The sequence below is a fragment of the Pezoporus wallicus genome, unplaced genomic scaffold (genome assembly GCF_028554395.1).
Source record: "Pezoporus wallicus isolate ANWC-B61680 ecotype Strahan unplaced genomic scaffold, APGP_CSIRO_Pwel_v1 contig_5958, whole genome shotgun sequence".
Lineage (NCBI taxonomy): Eukaryota > Metazoa > Chordata > Aves > Psittaciformes > Psittacidae > Pezoporus > Pezoporus wallicus.
Window position 1 is genome coordinate 763,181 of NW_026638491.1, and position 14,330 is coordinate 777,510.

At 39.3% G+C, this 14,330-nt stretch overlaps 1 protein-coding gene across 3 annotated transcripts in view; it reads left to right on the forward strand.

Moving 5' to 3' along the window:
* The window catches only part of EHF (ETS homologous factor), a 31,982-nt gene that overhangs the window by 13,616 nt on the left and 4,036 nt on the right, over positions 1–14,330 (forward strand). Inside the window, exons 1-7 of one of the 3 annotated variants that reach the window (XM_057410922.1) lie at positions 4,535–4,606; positions 5,091–5,190; positions 7,692–7,937; positions 8,253–8,312; positions 10,720–10,788; positions 10,880–10,948; positions 13,962–14,021. In XM_057410922.1, coding sequence (XP_057266905.1) covers positions 5,094–5,190; positions 7,692–7,937; positions 8,253–8,312; positions 10,720–10,788; positions 10,880–10,948; positions 13,962–14,021 — 601 coding nt within the window. In that variant the 5' untranslated portion in view covers positions 4,535–4,606; positions 5,091–5,093. Of the gene's footprint in view, positions 1–4,534; positions 4,607–4,698; positions 4,898–5,090; positions 5,191–7,691; positions 7,938–8,252; positions 8,313–10,719; positions 10,789–10,879; positions 10,949–13,961; positions 14,022–14,330 lie in introns of those variants that run through there. The other 2 variants (XM_057410920.1, XM_057410921.1) reach the window with 2 other exon arrangements.

Consider the following 14,330-nt stretch of genomic DNA (forward strand, 5'->3'; position numbering starts at 1 on the left):
CTTTCATACTGTGTTTGGCATTTTCTTGTCACTTAGTATGAGCTGTTCTTGAAAGATTCCGGTTCAAAGAAAGGAGAAACTCATTATCTGGATGTTAAGACTCATTGGGTTGAATGTGAAAATGGGGATCAGAGTAATTTATTTTCAGAGCGCACCTGTAGTGCAATAAAATAATTTGCATAGAGTGCACTGTACAGTGTTCAAGGTTCAAGGATTTGAAAATATGTTTTTCTGCAACACTGGATTTGCTCCATGGGCAGGCCATGGCTCCTTGCTCTTTCCATTACTGCTGTTTGCTCAGAGTGGTCAGGCGGTCAAGGAAAACAAAAAGAACAGAGCAAATGACCTCCTGTGACTGCCAAGTTGCTGGGTTATGGCTCAGTCAAAGCTATTCCTGACTCCAGTGAGAGCTTTCAGCAGGAGAGGCCTTCAGGTTTTGGTCTTTGAATACCACCTTTTGACAACCATTCCTATGAATGGGGGCAAAAGATATTTTTTTTGATGCATTTGTCCCTTCTCATAAGTTTCTCTGTCGAAAGAATATTGCTGAACACCAGTGAACAACTGTACTTAGCCTTGCTGAGTAAAGTGTTGTTTGCTTCCTCTCATAACTGTGCAATGTTCCTAGTCAGATAATAAGATTATAATAATAATAAGATTATACTCCAGAGATAGTTCCTCTTCAGTGGAAAACAATGGAAATATGTGTGCAGATACCTGCAATGCACACACAGAGAGGCATATGTGTATGTAAATGCATGTGTGTATATACATGTATGATATTCATGTGTGCTTTCATTTATGATGTACCATGTCTTAGTAAAGAGACAGATTACAATATATTTATATTGTTTTCTGAAGTCTCAGCTCAGCTAGAATCCCTTTTTAACACGGTTTCCTGAGGAAATGAGGCTTTTGTGGTTATTCTGTCTGTGCGTTGGCTTTTGCTTTTGGCCTCTGACAATCTTTAGGTCCCATCGCTAATTTTAATTAAATTTGATATGGGGGTAGGAGTCTCAAAGATATGAAGTTCTTACAGGATTAATGAAAACTGGCTGCCAAGTATGGCAGGAAGATCTATTAATACTCCATCTGAAAGAAAGAGTGAAGCTTGAGCTCATTCCTTTGAGACAATGAGATATTATGAATGCCCCAACCGTGGGAAAAACTTCAATCACCGCTCACATCTTACTAGACACTAGAGAATCCAACCGCAAGATACACATTCATAGGAAACCAGGCTTCATTAGTTCCACCATTCGCTTTGATACATGGCATATGATTAAAAGAAAATTGAACATATTATGTGTCCTTCCCCTTGAGGCTTCACACCCTTTAACCAGGTTTGCCTGCACACAAGGGAGATTTGAGGATTTGGCCCTAAAGTAATTGAGACCACGCCCCTTCCAATATCCTGACTTAAAATCTTTCCAAGTATGGAATGAGACACTTCTATAAACATAAATCTTCCATGAACTTGTATCAAAGAAAGGCATATACAGGATGAAATGGAGAAAATCACAGTTTAGTTTTCATAGGGAAGACATTCTTGAGCATGATGCTGTAATCTTCTAAGCAAAGGCGTGGAAGTTATGTTAGTAGGACTTTATACTCCCCCTGAACAAAGAACTAGAATGATTTCCAAATAAGGAACGCCCTTGCATTAAGATAAAGGAGGTGACATGACAATTTTCAAGTTGCCAAAAAACCAGTACCTTGGATAATACACACAACTTTGGGAAAGTTTGGATTCATCATAGAGTCACAGACTGGTTTGGGTTGGAAGGTACCTTAAAGCTTATCCCATTCCAACCGCCTGATATGGGCTGGGACACCTTCCACTAGACCAGGCTACTTAAAGCTAAATCCAGTCTTGTTACTGTGATTAATGTCCTATTACTAGTTTTATCTTTCATGCACAATTGTTCCCATAGGTGATACTAGAAATTAATTAAGTTATTCTGGTTGAGATAGATAACTTATATAGCTTTCAAAATCAGGATGTACTGACTGATTAATTTATAAAGCAAGTTTCATGCACATTATCTGAAAATGCTGTTAATGTTGTTTAGGAATACTGTAGGGAGCAACTATCTGCTAGACCATAACAGGGAAAAAGATTTTAAAGGAAAAAAATGAAATCCAAATTTAAGGAAAAGCTGTCAGAATGCTTCTTTTCCGATTTCTACCTTTTATTGGTTTTGGTTACTGCTAAGGTGGAAAAACTGCTCAAAACACACGATTTGGTTTATTTACCTATCCATAGCTTCAGTTGCTGAATCAGTATCATAGGACATTTTGGTTTGGGAATTCACCCAATTAATTATAAGGAATGAAAAATGAGAGTTTACCTGAACTGAATTTTCAGGGAGAAATTACATAGGAGCTTTAACACAGAAATCATTTCAGTTCATATGCACACATTTTCCCAGACGCATTTTTATTTGCACAAGTATCAGGCATTAAAATTATGTAGAATTCCAGAAACTGAAGAAGCTGCAGAAGACAAAACTACATAACACAGTACCTGAGATTCTGAGGTGGCTTCTGAACTTCTGATTGACTTCAGATCAGTAAGTTGAAATTCAATATTTAGTACTTATTTTAATTTTTAAAAAGAAGTAAATTTAACAAACTAAATTCCTAAGGGTGTTTTGTTAATCCTCCAGTTTTATAATTTTCCCGAAATATCTGGTATTCTATCTCACCTCTGTCTGGTACTGTAATAATGTCTTTATCATAAATTCTTCATTCATTCATAAATACCTATTTGTTTTAATGATTAAAACCCAACTGAAATAAATAACTTAATATGTCATCAGCAATCTCAGAAGTGTGTGTATTAATTGTCAAACATGCATTATTGCTTAAAATTTATTATATATCAAGTGTGTGAGATAAATTATATTCATGTTATATTCTGAACACCTTTATAATCAGTATTATGAATTTAAATGCTTCCTTATACCTTTTCCCTTACAATACTAAGTCACGTGGCACTAATATGGGACTAAAAAATGTCTTCTCTTCTAATTTGCAAAAGATTTACCCACTGATAGTCATCTTTTACTTGGCTAAAGTGGAACAATAAGTATCTCTCTTAACTGTCAATATTTTATACCCCCACATAACTGCTATGAAAAATTAAAATCTCCTTGCTGGTATTCACTGAGTCACAGATTCGCTTGAATCAAGAGTGGAAAGCAACTGTTAAGACATCTATGGTTTGATTTTGCCATTCTGCATAGCTACAAAATCCCTGAATTAGGTTATACTCCAAAGTACTATTGCTAGTGCTTTACAAGGAATGTAAATTAGCAAAACACTTTTAGGAACTTCATTTTGTAAATTCACTTCTTTTTTAGAAATTACAATATGCACTTAATATCGAATTTAAATTTATTGATCTTAAGTCGCTGATAAACTTCCTAAGACGTTTTAAGAGATTCTCAGTAACACATCTCTCCCCCTATCCCTCTCTAAACATATACATAGGGGGAAGGGAAGAGAGAGAAAGACTTGTAACTTTTAAAAGCTACATAATTTAGTTTAATTGACAGAGGAAGATACCAAATCAGGTAACTTTCAGGCTGTTCTTTAAAACCAAGGCTGTGAGTATTACAATTGAGTTCTTTTCTTCTACCAAAAAAAGGTTGCCAGTCTGAGCTTGCAGGGGCTAAGGCTGTGCCCTCAATGGAAGTTTTTCATTGTCTCAGTAAGTAAACAGCCAAGATCAGTGACTTTAACTTTCACACGTCTGTTTTGTATTTCATTCTCTTTATAATTCAAAGCTGAAGTCTTGGCTGCATGCAGATGCCACCCCGACAGCTAACATTTTTTTTTTTACAGGTGTTTTGGCTTTCAATTTAGAATATTTTTAAACAGCATTTGGGTTTTTTGTGTTGTTTTGGAGTTTTTTGTTTTGTTTTGGGCATTTTTGTTTTGGCTTGGTTTGTTTTTTTCCCCTGTGTATTAATATAAGAATAGCAATCTGAAGCCTTTCTAATATTTAACAAATACCTTTAACAAAGACCTGAAGAATGTCTATGGTTATAATGTATATTTTTAAATTTTGCAACTTCAAACCACTGAAAGATAATGTAGAATATCAAGAATACCTGTAATTGGGGAATTTTGTGAACCTTCACTGGAATGATTAAGCATGTGATAAATATGTGACATTTTTCTAAAATATCATATAAGGATTTTGTTGGGTTTTTTAAAGTATAAATAAAATAAAACCAGTTTTACTCGTGGTGCTAATGCTAAGATTTAAGTAGAAAGGAAATTTTATGTCACTTATATAAGTGAATGCTATCTTGGAGGTGGTGTCACTCCAAAATACTGTTTCTGTTACAATGGCTGTCCCATAAGATCTTTGACCATCTGTTTTTCGATGGTTTGAAATGTATGATCTGTGATATTTGCTACTGAGAAGTGTTATAGACACTGCTGACACAGATCAGATAAGAAACTGGGTCAGCTGACAAGATATTTCCTGTAACATTAACTCCCTGCAGCATTAGCATGTGCATCCTTCTGTGTGAGGGAGTTTCTGGACATGGGTTCTTGACAACTATATAGTTTCATTTGCAATTATTGAAAAGTATATTTCCTTTCCTAAAAAAAAAACCAACAAAACAAACCCCCCAAACCTCCCCAAAACCAACAAAAAACCCCACAAAAAAACAGAAAAAAAGAAAAATATTTAAACCACATTTCTCTTTAAATTAGAAAAAAAAAAATTAGTATTTAATTTCTCAATGCTTGGCAGTTTTCCTGTATTGCTCTGTCAGGAGCCTTGTCTTTTTATTCGTCTTCATTTCGGTTTAGAGATTATTCATTTATGGATGGGCAGCTGTAGAAACTTGCTTCCTGCATATGCAAATCAATCATGGTAATGTTTATCATAAGGAGATTTTGTGGCAGTGGAAAAGGGGTTGTGGCAACATGCTCCTGATTTCAATTGTATCTTCTACAAATGGAATTGGCTTCCTCACTTCGTCTTCAGTGGATTTTTTTTTGTTGTTTGCCATTTACCTCTTGGACTAGATACCACTCACTAAGCAAGCTGTTTGATTCACTTACAGATCATGATTTTGGAAGGAGCTGGCAGAATGAGTATCAATTCCAGCAGCAATCTACTTCACCAGCAACCTTCCTGGACAGATGGATATTCCACATGCAATGGTAGGAGGAATTTGAATGTTCTAAGCCATCTTTTTGGGGGGGGAGGTAGGGAAGGGGTTTCTACACCTTTAAAAATTCACAAGTATTATTTTTCAGCAATGCTAGTTTACTGGGGTTTCAGTTCTGATAAGAAAAATTTCCATTTGTTTCTTTATTTGTGAAAAGCTGAACTCGCAACACTGTTTCTGAAAGTGACCATTTTATGGTTTATTTCTTTACTGGTTCTTTTTCTTAAAATTAATTTAGTGGTGCTGAAAGTGCCAAAATTTCTCCTCCGTCCAGAATTCTTTCTCTCTTACCTTTACTCCTCAAACCTTCTCTGAACCAACATTAGTTTTCAATGCTAATCACCCCTCTGGCTTTCCAGGGGAATAGCCCTCTTACTCCTTTACTGTATTTGTTTTTTCAGCTCAAGTGGCAAGATAGCTTTCTAATTAGACTGGCATTAGAGCACTAGATAGCTTGTGATCTGAGAACTTCTTTTTTCCTTAGCTTTTTTCTGATTATATGGCTATATAAAAAAATGTGTTCATATATATTCTCTTCCTCAGTATAAAAAATATAGATATAGACATATATCTATATATGTACAGTTTAATATAATATTAAAATTCTTTTAATCACTCAGTCGATAGGTAGACTTAAAATCTAGGCAGACAAACATACACTGCAGTTGTCCTTCTAAGCCAAATAATGCTGCAACAAAACTTACCATGGAAGTTCCTACTGAATGAAACTCCTGTACTTTTTTGTGTGTAATTTCTAAATACACAGGAATACATAAGTATGCACTTAACAAATGTGCCAACCTGTCTCTAACAGATTAGTGGGGAAAAGAAGTCCTGACAGAGTGTCCCTTTGCGCATGATTTCATGAAGGGTAATGGAGGGGGGCTCTATTTTCAGGTTTCCAGTGTGAAAATTCTTAAGATTCACTTGTGTTTTAGAGGGACAAGAAGCCTAAAGGTCAGATCAGCCTCTGCATCGTTCACCACTTTTATCATACTACCCTTTCCTTTCACTTAAAGGCTCTCCTTTACATTAGGAATCTAGCGGCCTCTGAAGTTCCTTTACCCTTCTGAAGTGATGGGAATAAATATCAGCCTCCTTTTCAGGGAATACTTGATGGCTCCATCAAATCTTTATTCTCTGATGTACTGCACTCAATCTTTTCCACACTCATTCCCCAAATCCTTCAACAGGAGAATGAGACACAGTCCTGCAAACTCCCTAAGTTACTGACATTGACTTTCTCAGCAAGTAACGATAAACCTAAGTAACTGTAGGGCTTTTTTTTGTATTTAACTGGAAACTAGCACTGCACCCTGTATCTCAACAGAAGAGACATGAGGTCTAGTGCGGCTTGATGGGAGGTGGTTTCCTAAAACATGCCAACTCTGTTTCCTGTGGTCCTTTAGCAATATCCACTGCTACCATCATTTCTCACAGCTGTGTATGTAGTCCTTTTCTTGTGGAGAGTGAACTAATGCAATATCCTGGAGTGGGGCTACTGTAGAGCTAGGCCATGGCAGTCTTTCCTCCTCCTGTAAATAACTCAACCACCTCTTCAATCTCCCTTTCCCTCATCATTAAACCTTCATGCACTTGCTAGCATTTTATCATGCTGCTGTCTCTGCCTGGCATACTACATTTTCCTCCTTTCCCAAAGAATAAGTTGTACTGAACTCCTCCTGTGAGGGCAGACTAAAGCAGTCCTGTTTTTACCCTTATATAATTATCGTATCCCCCACATACAATTTCTTTCATTTGCACACAGAAATTATTGTCATGCAATGACATACAAGTAACTAAGAGCAGTTTCAAAGATTGCCAAGAGAAGATTCAGGCATCCTAACAAGAACATTACACAGCTTCTGTAACTAAAAATTACTTTTACAACTGCATTCAGCAATTACCTTACCTGACTACAGAGATAACATACATTCATGAGAATGCAAGCTCTATCATAAAGCTTCCGACCATACTGATAGGCTTTTACTGGCAAGCAATATGGGAGTGCCTTGGCTTTTACCCTTCCTTGGTTGAATCTCACAATTCGTATCTAGTCCTTATTCAAAGAAAATTTCCATGTCACATTATGAGAATTTTGCAAGGCTTTTCCATCATTTTTCTGAGACACTAAAATTATTTTCCCCCATAAGGATCAATATCCCTTTTCAACAGTGCTTCTGTAACATATCTTCCATCAATTTTAGTGTATTCAGCCAACATTAATAAATAAATCCCTACGTAATCTGCCGAGAGGTATAATATAACAATTCTCAGGTTTCAATAAGAAAACAGGCAAAGAAAACCCCACAACCCAAGCTCAAACAACCCAATACCTTCTCCAGCAATAGCTACTGAGCTAGTGTTAATGACTGAGAAAACAATATAGATCCGTGGGCTTCCAGGGCATACAATTCAGCCATAGACCTTTCTTCTTGTTGACATAATCCCATGGTGTTAACAGAGGCAGTAAATACTTCTTTTATTTTCCAGTGTCCAGCAGCTTCTATGGGACACAGTGGCATGAAATACACCCGCAGTACTGGACAAAGTTTCAAGTCTGGGAATGGCTGCAGCATCTCCTTGATACCAACCAACTGGATGCCAACTGCATACCTTTCCAGGAGTTTGATATCAATGGGGAACATCTGTGCAGTATGAGCCTGCAAGAATTCACTCAGGCAGCCGGGACAGCAGGGCAACTGCTTTACAGCAACCTTCAGCACCTAAAATGGAATGGTAAATAGATAGTAGGCAGAGATGCACAGATGGTGATCTGAATTCTGGGATCTTCAGAGTTGCTTAAGTTCCCCAGGCACCTACCTGGGATATCTCATTTGCTGTGTTTGGTATGCTGCTTATAACTCATTCACTGTACTGGGAAATTGCTTAATATGAGAGAAGGCAGAAGTCTGAAGGACCAGGGGAAACGGATGTTTCCCACTCCAGAATTAGCCCTCTGGATCAGCTGTATCATTTGCTGCTTGGAGATAATACTTTTGATCCTTCTGTGCTCTTTGTCATACTGCCTATCTGCCATATGCTTTCTTGCAGGCCAGTGTGGAAGTGACATGTACCAACCTCATAATGTTATTGTGAAGACAGAGCAAACAGGTGAGTAACAATTGGGTAACTTGTCTTTTGATGATGAGAAAAATGGGAAACTCTCCACTACAAGAGAGACATATCAAAATGGTGTGAAATAAAATGGAAGGTGTATCATGCAGAATAAAAGAAGTAACACAAATATCAGTCAGCGCCTACTTTTTTCAGTTTTGGGTAGTACCACCATATCTTAGTTTGCATGTGGCCACTTCTGGGAGACCTCTGCAGTATCAGCAGCCTATACTGATGTTCAGGATTGGAAAATAGTTTGCAGTGCTCAGCAAGTGCAGCTTTGGAGAGGACTTCATTCTATACCTCATTCAGCAGATTTCAGAACAAATGCTTTCACAGTATTCTCAGTTTAAAAAAAAAAGAAAATAAAAATATTTTGTTGTGAAGTGCTGTTAATGTTTGAAACATGAGGAAATTTCCAAACAAAGCAACTTTGAGAGAAAAAAAAAGTTATTTTAATTTCTTCACATTTCAGTGAGACTGAAACCTAGGCAGTATTTTGCTTTGACTGAATCGTCATTTCTCCTGTTACAGTCTTTTTTCCCCAAGTGTGCTCATAGCTAAATCCCTCTCCTCCCAGGACTTTGTTTCACTGAGAAAAGGAACTTCAGCTTGTTTCAATCCTCCAGTCACAATTATTTTTCTGGTTTATCTGCCAGAGCACCTCTGTCCGTATTCAGACGTTCTCTACCCCACTAGTCCCAGTCTCTTTATATGTGGGTGTATTCATGAGCCACGTTTTAGTACCTGCCGTCAGAAAGAATACAGATTTGTAGTGTGCAATGTCTCTGACAAGTCCTGCCAGTGTATGTATTCATCTAATGCAGAGGAGCTGAGCCTTCCTGGACAGGACACTGTTAGTCTTCCCCCTGCAGTGGGCAAGCACTGCAGTCTGCAATCCACTCCTTGCTTGTGCCATGTAGTATGGGTGATGTGCCTACACCAGCCTTGGTGCTTGCCATATTGAAAACTAAAGTAATCCTTTAAGTCCTGACTTACAAGATCTTGGTATTATATTAGTTCCTCCTCCCACTAGAGATACACAATGCAGTGCACAGCCCAGAAAGGTCAGAGCCCAGGATTAAAGGACGGTTCTTCAAGCTGCACTGATCAGGAGTGGCGTGGTGGGGCTCTGGCAATGCCAGTCACAGGCAGTGGGAGTGGATTTAGTTCCTGCATGGGGAGGATTAGGGCTGCTGGGTAAGGGACTCCTTGTGGAGCAGCAGGGATAGGGACGAAGGTTTAGAGGGGAAGCTGGTCTCATTCAAGTAGACTGTTGCAGTTACAAAGACATGGGTACTGAAAACGGACAAATGGGACCACAAGCTGTCTGCCCATGTTCTGGCTAGGTTAGGCCTGTCTTCAGAGGCAACATTAGGCAGATCAGGTGTCAAAGCAAGCAAAGGGTGTGTGCTATTATAGGAACGCAAGCTCTGGGTGCCCAAACATGCAGCTATTCGCATGCCTGCTAAATTCCTATGTCATAAGAGTTAACTCAGCCAAACATGATGATTTAGCTATAACTCATTTTTGTTTTTTTCTTTCATTTGTATGGACATGAAAAAAAAATTAAGTGAAACCTAATTTTGAACCTTCTATCTCATCCTTTCTGACTTGGATTCAAATGAAAAAGAGATTTTTAAGGCTTCCAATCTCAAAAATGCACTGCAAAGAGAATAGTTTCCCAACTAATGTAGGGGTCATGAAGACAATACTTCAGTTCTGCTTACATTGATCCATCTGACTAGAAGGTCACTAAAAATTTTTCTTCTTTAATCATGAAGGTAGTTTTTATGTTAAGGGATGGGGATATGACGTGCCTGGAGTAAAATGGCCCTTCATCTAGTATAGGGCTTTGATGTTTCTCACTGTGTGCTTATACATGAAGCTCTGTTTCACAGGGGACTTTTGAATTCTACCATTATGGAAATAAATACTCATGTTAAGCATCCTCCTGTTTACTAGATATTTGAGAGCACTTTCATCTCTAGGGGACCAAAGCACTGTCATAATCAGCAGGGGCTGAATTGGGTAGAATTAGAGTTGACCTGGCATAAGACACCCCCTTCAAGGGCAGGTATAAATGACATGGCAAGGGGGTTGGAACTAGATGACCTTAAGGTCCTTTCCAACCCAAACCATTCTATGATTCTATGATTAAAAGGAAGATCCTACTACATTATTTCAAAAAGTCAGTGCTTTGTGTAAGTAAATTTGCCTGAATATGCAAAAACCCGTTCATAATTTGAGTGAAAGGAAATAATTTCTTGCACAGCCCCTTCACTTCTTTCTTCCCTTCACAGCTTTGTTTTTGAACATTTGTTGTTTTCTCAGTGCTCACTATTCACCTCAGTGCTAAAAAAATGTTCTTCTAGTGATTTTCCTTTTGGTCCTTTACCTTCAGATCCATCTTTAATGGTGTCCTGGAAAGAAGAGAATTACCTCTATGACAGTGGCTATGGTAGCACAGTAGGTAACTAACTTCACAATACCTCATGTATTTCTGAGATGGTTTTATTGTTGTCTGAGGCTATTACTTTAAATGTCTTCTCTTTAATTCCCAGAACTACTGGACAGTAAAACATTCTGTCGTTCTCAGATTTCTATGACGACACCTAGTCACCAGCCTCCTGGTAAGGAACTTGTAATTATATTGTTAATTGTTTTGTCACTTGTCCCAGAGCTACCAACATGTAATAGTTTGTGTTGTCTTCTGCTGTAGGATTGAATCTGAGCCTCCAGTAATTCTAAATTAAGCAATGCCCCATCCCTGGCAGTGTTCAAGGCCAGGCTGGACAGGGCTTTGATCAACCTGGTCTAGTGGAAGGTGTCCCTGCCTGTGGCAGGGGGGTGGAACTGGATGAGCTTTAAGGTCCCTTCCAACCCAAACCATTCTGTGATTCTGTGAATACTGATTCTGATAGTTATTTTAACTATCATTGGTGCAATAGCTTGCTTTAAAGAAATGCTTCTCTGTCAAAAAAAGGAAGATCAAATAATCTGCAATCTCCACGTGTCTTTTAAAGTGACTGAGGCAAAGGGGAAGGTATTAGAGTCAGAGAGACGAGACGTTCCAGCTCACCACACTTTTCTGTGGTGTAGCTGAGTATGGGTAAATGAGTGCCCTGTTCCTCCCCAGAACTGGCTGTGTTTCCCTGGAGAGCAAGTGGTTCATGCTTAGTAGATTGCTAGGTTTGGGGCTGGGTTTGGGGAGCCATAGGGCTGGCAGCAATCCCTCTGCCCAGCTGCACCACCAGAAGGGATTCCTGCTGGTGCCTGTCTCAGTGGAGAGCAGGGCAGGCACTCCATGCCCTTTCACCCATGCACTGTGCTTCCATGAGGCAGTGATACAATCTGCCTGCCAAAGGGCAAGAGAAAGAGCAATCCTGTTTGCCATAGTGCCCAGCGGAAGGCAGGTCCTCCTTAGAAGGCTGAATGAACAGACCTGAGAGAGAAAGCAGTGGGGATCATGGGAGGATGGGAAAGGCAAGCACACTGCAGTAGATACAGCTTCACAAGTGCTACCTTTATGTTGGGGGCAGACCTATGCTTCTGCAGCACAGCCTCTGTGCCTGCCCGTTTGTTGCACCCACTGGCCTCCCAGCAACAGCCAGACTTGCCAAGTGACCTACGGTTTAAACCAGTGCACTCAGCCGTGGATTGAAAAATAAATGAAATAAGAGAAAACCAGATCAGAAGATGAAAACCACCAAACCTTAAAATACCTCAAGCACTCTGTTTGCTTTCCCTGCCACCTCCACCCACTCTCACAAGTTGGCTACGAGGATTTTGGAGCCCTCCGACAGGACTGGGGACCTGTCAAGATCTTAGCACCGTGTGTTTACCTGCTGACTGCTTAAGCCTAGAGCTAGGGTGGCACGCCAAGGGCACAGCCTCCTGTAAAAACTGAATTTGTATATCCTGTAAAAAAAAAAAAAAAAAGGCTCATTCCTGAATCATATGCAAATACTGTGCAACCTTTTGTCAAAAGTTTTGCAAGACTGCTTTGTTGAAACTGCATCGTAACTCTTTTCATCTGTCAGGCCCCAGCCTCCTAACATGGCATGTTTGAAACCGGTCTCCATGTAGGAGCAGAGACAGAGCGGGAGGCTATTTACACAGCTGAAATCCAGAATAAATCACCAACTAGGCAGAAGGCAACTGAACTTCCAAGAATAAATCTCCAGCTAAGTGGAGCATAACAAACATTTGCAAGCAAATTGTAAGATTTTAAAATGAGACAGATTTATATAAGAGGGCAAATAAAGGACTGGTCCTGCTTGGGGATTCCACAGATTTTGATAACATCAGAGGAATTATAATCTGAGGAAAGGCAATAAAATAAACCTCATTTTGCTTTCCCCCTCCAAGCTGAGTGAGGTTCGGGCTATTCCCTGCTCTTTGAGAGCGGGCAGGCAAAATGACTCAGAGTGTGTTTGCCGCTTGGGTGTCAAGGACAATAATTATGTTAGGCTCAGAACAGTGGAGATTAGGCTTATCCTCACTGACCTGTTCAGTTTATGTTTCCAGTTATGTATGAATAAAGTGAGTGTGTGAATAGCTTTGCGTCTACCTTTTCACATGCAGTCTTTGCAGTTGCTTGTGCAAATCCAACAAGTTTCTATGCAAATGAATGTTTCCTGTGAGTCATTTTCCCATGCAAATTCCCAGTTTCCATGAAAAGTATGATAATCATGCATTCATAGAAGCTGGGAAAACATGCGTGGGACCTTAAGCTTCACTTCACGGAATTCAGGCACAAAGTATGCTGAAAAGCAAACACAGAACGGGCTCCCTCTCAGGGCTATCCCACAGATTTTGTGAGACGTGGAGCGATCAGATGAAAGCTATTCATTAATGACAAGAGCAGAGCCAGGCTGTGGTGGTTTGAGGGCAGGAGGGTTGAACGTGCAGACTGTGAGGTAGGTTACAGTCATGAACAGGCGGAACTTTTTTTTCCCCTTCATTTCTGTAGAAGTGCTTGTGCCAGAAACCCTACTCCTCTGTCTGGCTGCAGGTGATAAAGTACTATTGATGAGAAATGGCTTGTTCCTATGGCTCCGAGCCATGGAACAGTATATGCATGTCCAGCTGCCAAAAACTCCCACTAGTGCAGCCCTGTTCCCCCATCCTGCCTCCACCCCCAAACAACAATGCTTTGCCAGTTCATTACATTTTAGTCAGGTAGGTGTTCTGTGCATTGGTACCAGTGCATGCATGCATTTTACATTAGATCACCACTTCAAAAACAAATAAGCCCCCAAAGATACATGCTTCTGCAAAGACTAAGACATAATGGGACAATTCAGGATTCCTTTTATAGACGTGATCATCTTATTTTTCTCTCTCACACACATAACATAAGGTGAGATATTTGTTAATCAAATTTAGGTTTCAAAAGCCAAATGTTTACCTCTGGATTCATTCTTTATTCATCAACGGTCTCTTTATGAAATGTGATGATTAACATATAGTACAGAAAACAAAACTCTCCCCCTTCCTTTTCACTTAGATTACCTTCTGAAAAGTGATTATCTTTAAGAGAGATATTTGTTCTTTTTTTGTGGTTATATTTCTTTCAACCTGCTAGTCAACGGAAAGCCTTTAATCAAACTTACAAATAGGTTTCATTTTCCTTCTCTGCAGAGTCTTCAGATGTGAAAAAATCACAAGATCATATACAAAAGTCCCACACCAAGAAACACAGTAAGTCGACATCTGTGTTTATAGTGGTTGATTGGCTGAAGGAAAAGAAACACACTGAAAGCAAATCCCCTTCAGGAGGGAAAAAGGTGCATTTCAAAAGCAAAAGTGGTTAGATTGTTGCTGTAACTGAATTGTCCAACGATCTGACTGTTTCTAGTACTGTTTGCTTATCATGATTTTTGCATCAGTATTGTCATGCTTTTCAAATTTTTATCAGTAAGGGTTTATGGGGAAGCAACCAGAAACCAGTTGCCTCTGCCCTATGTTGAGCTGGGCTAGTGGACTGGAGTAAAAAAATGATGAAGGAGA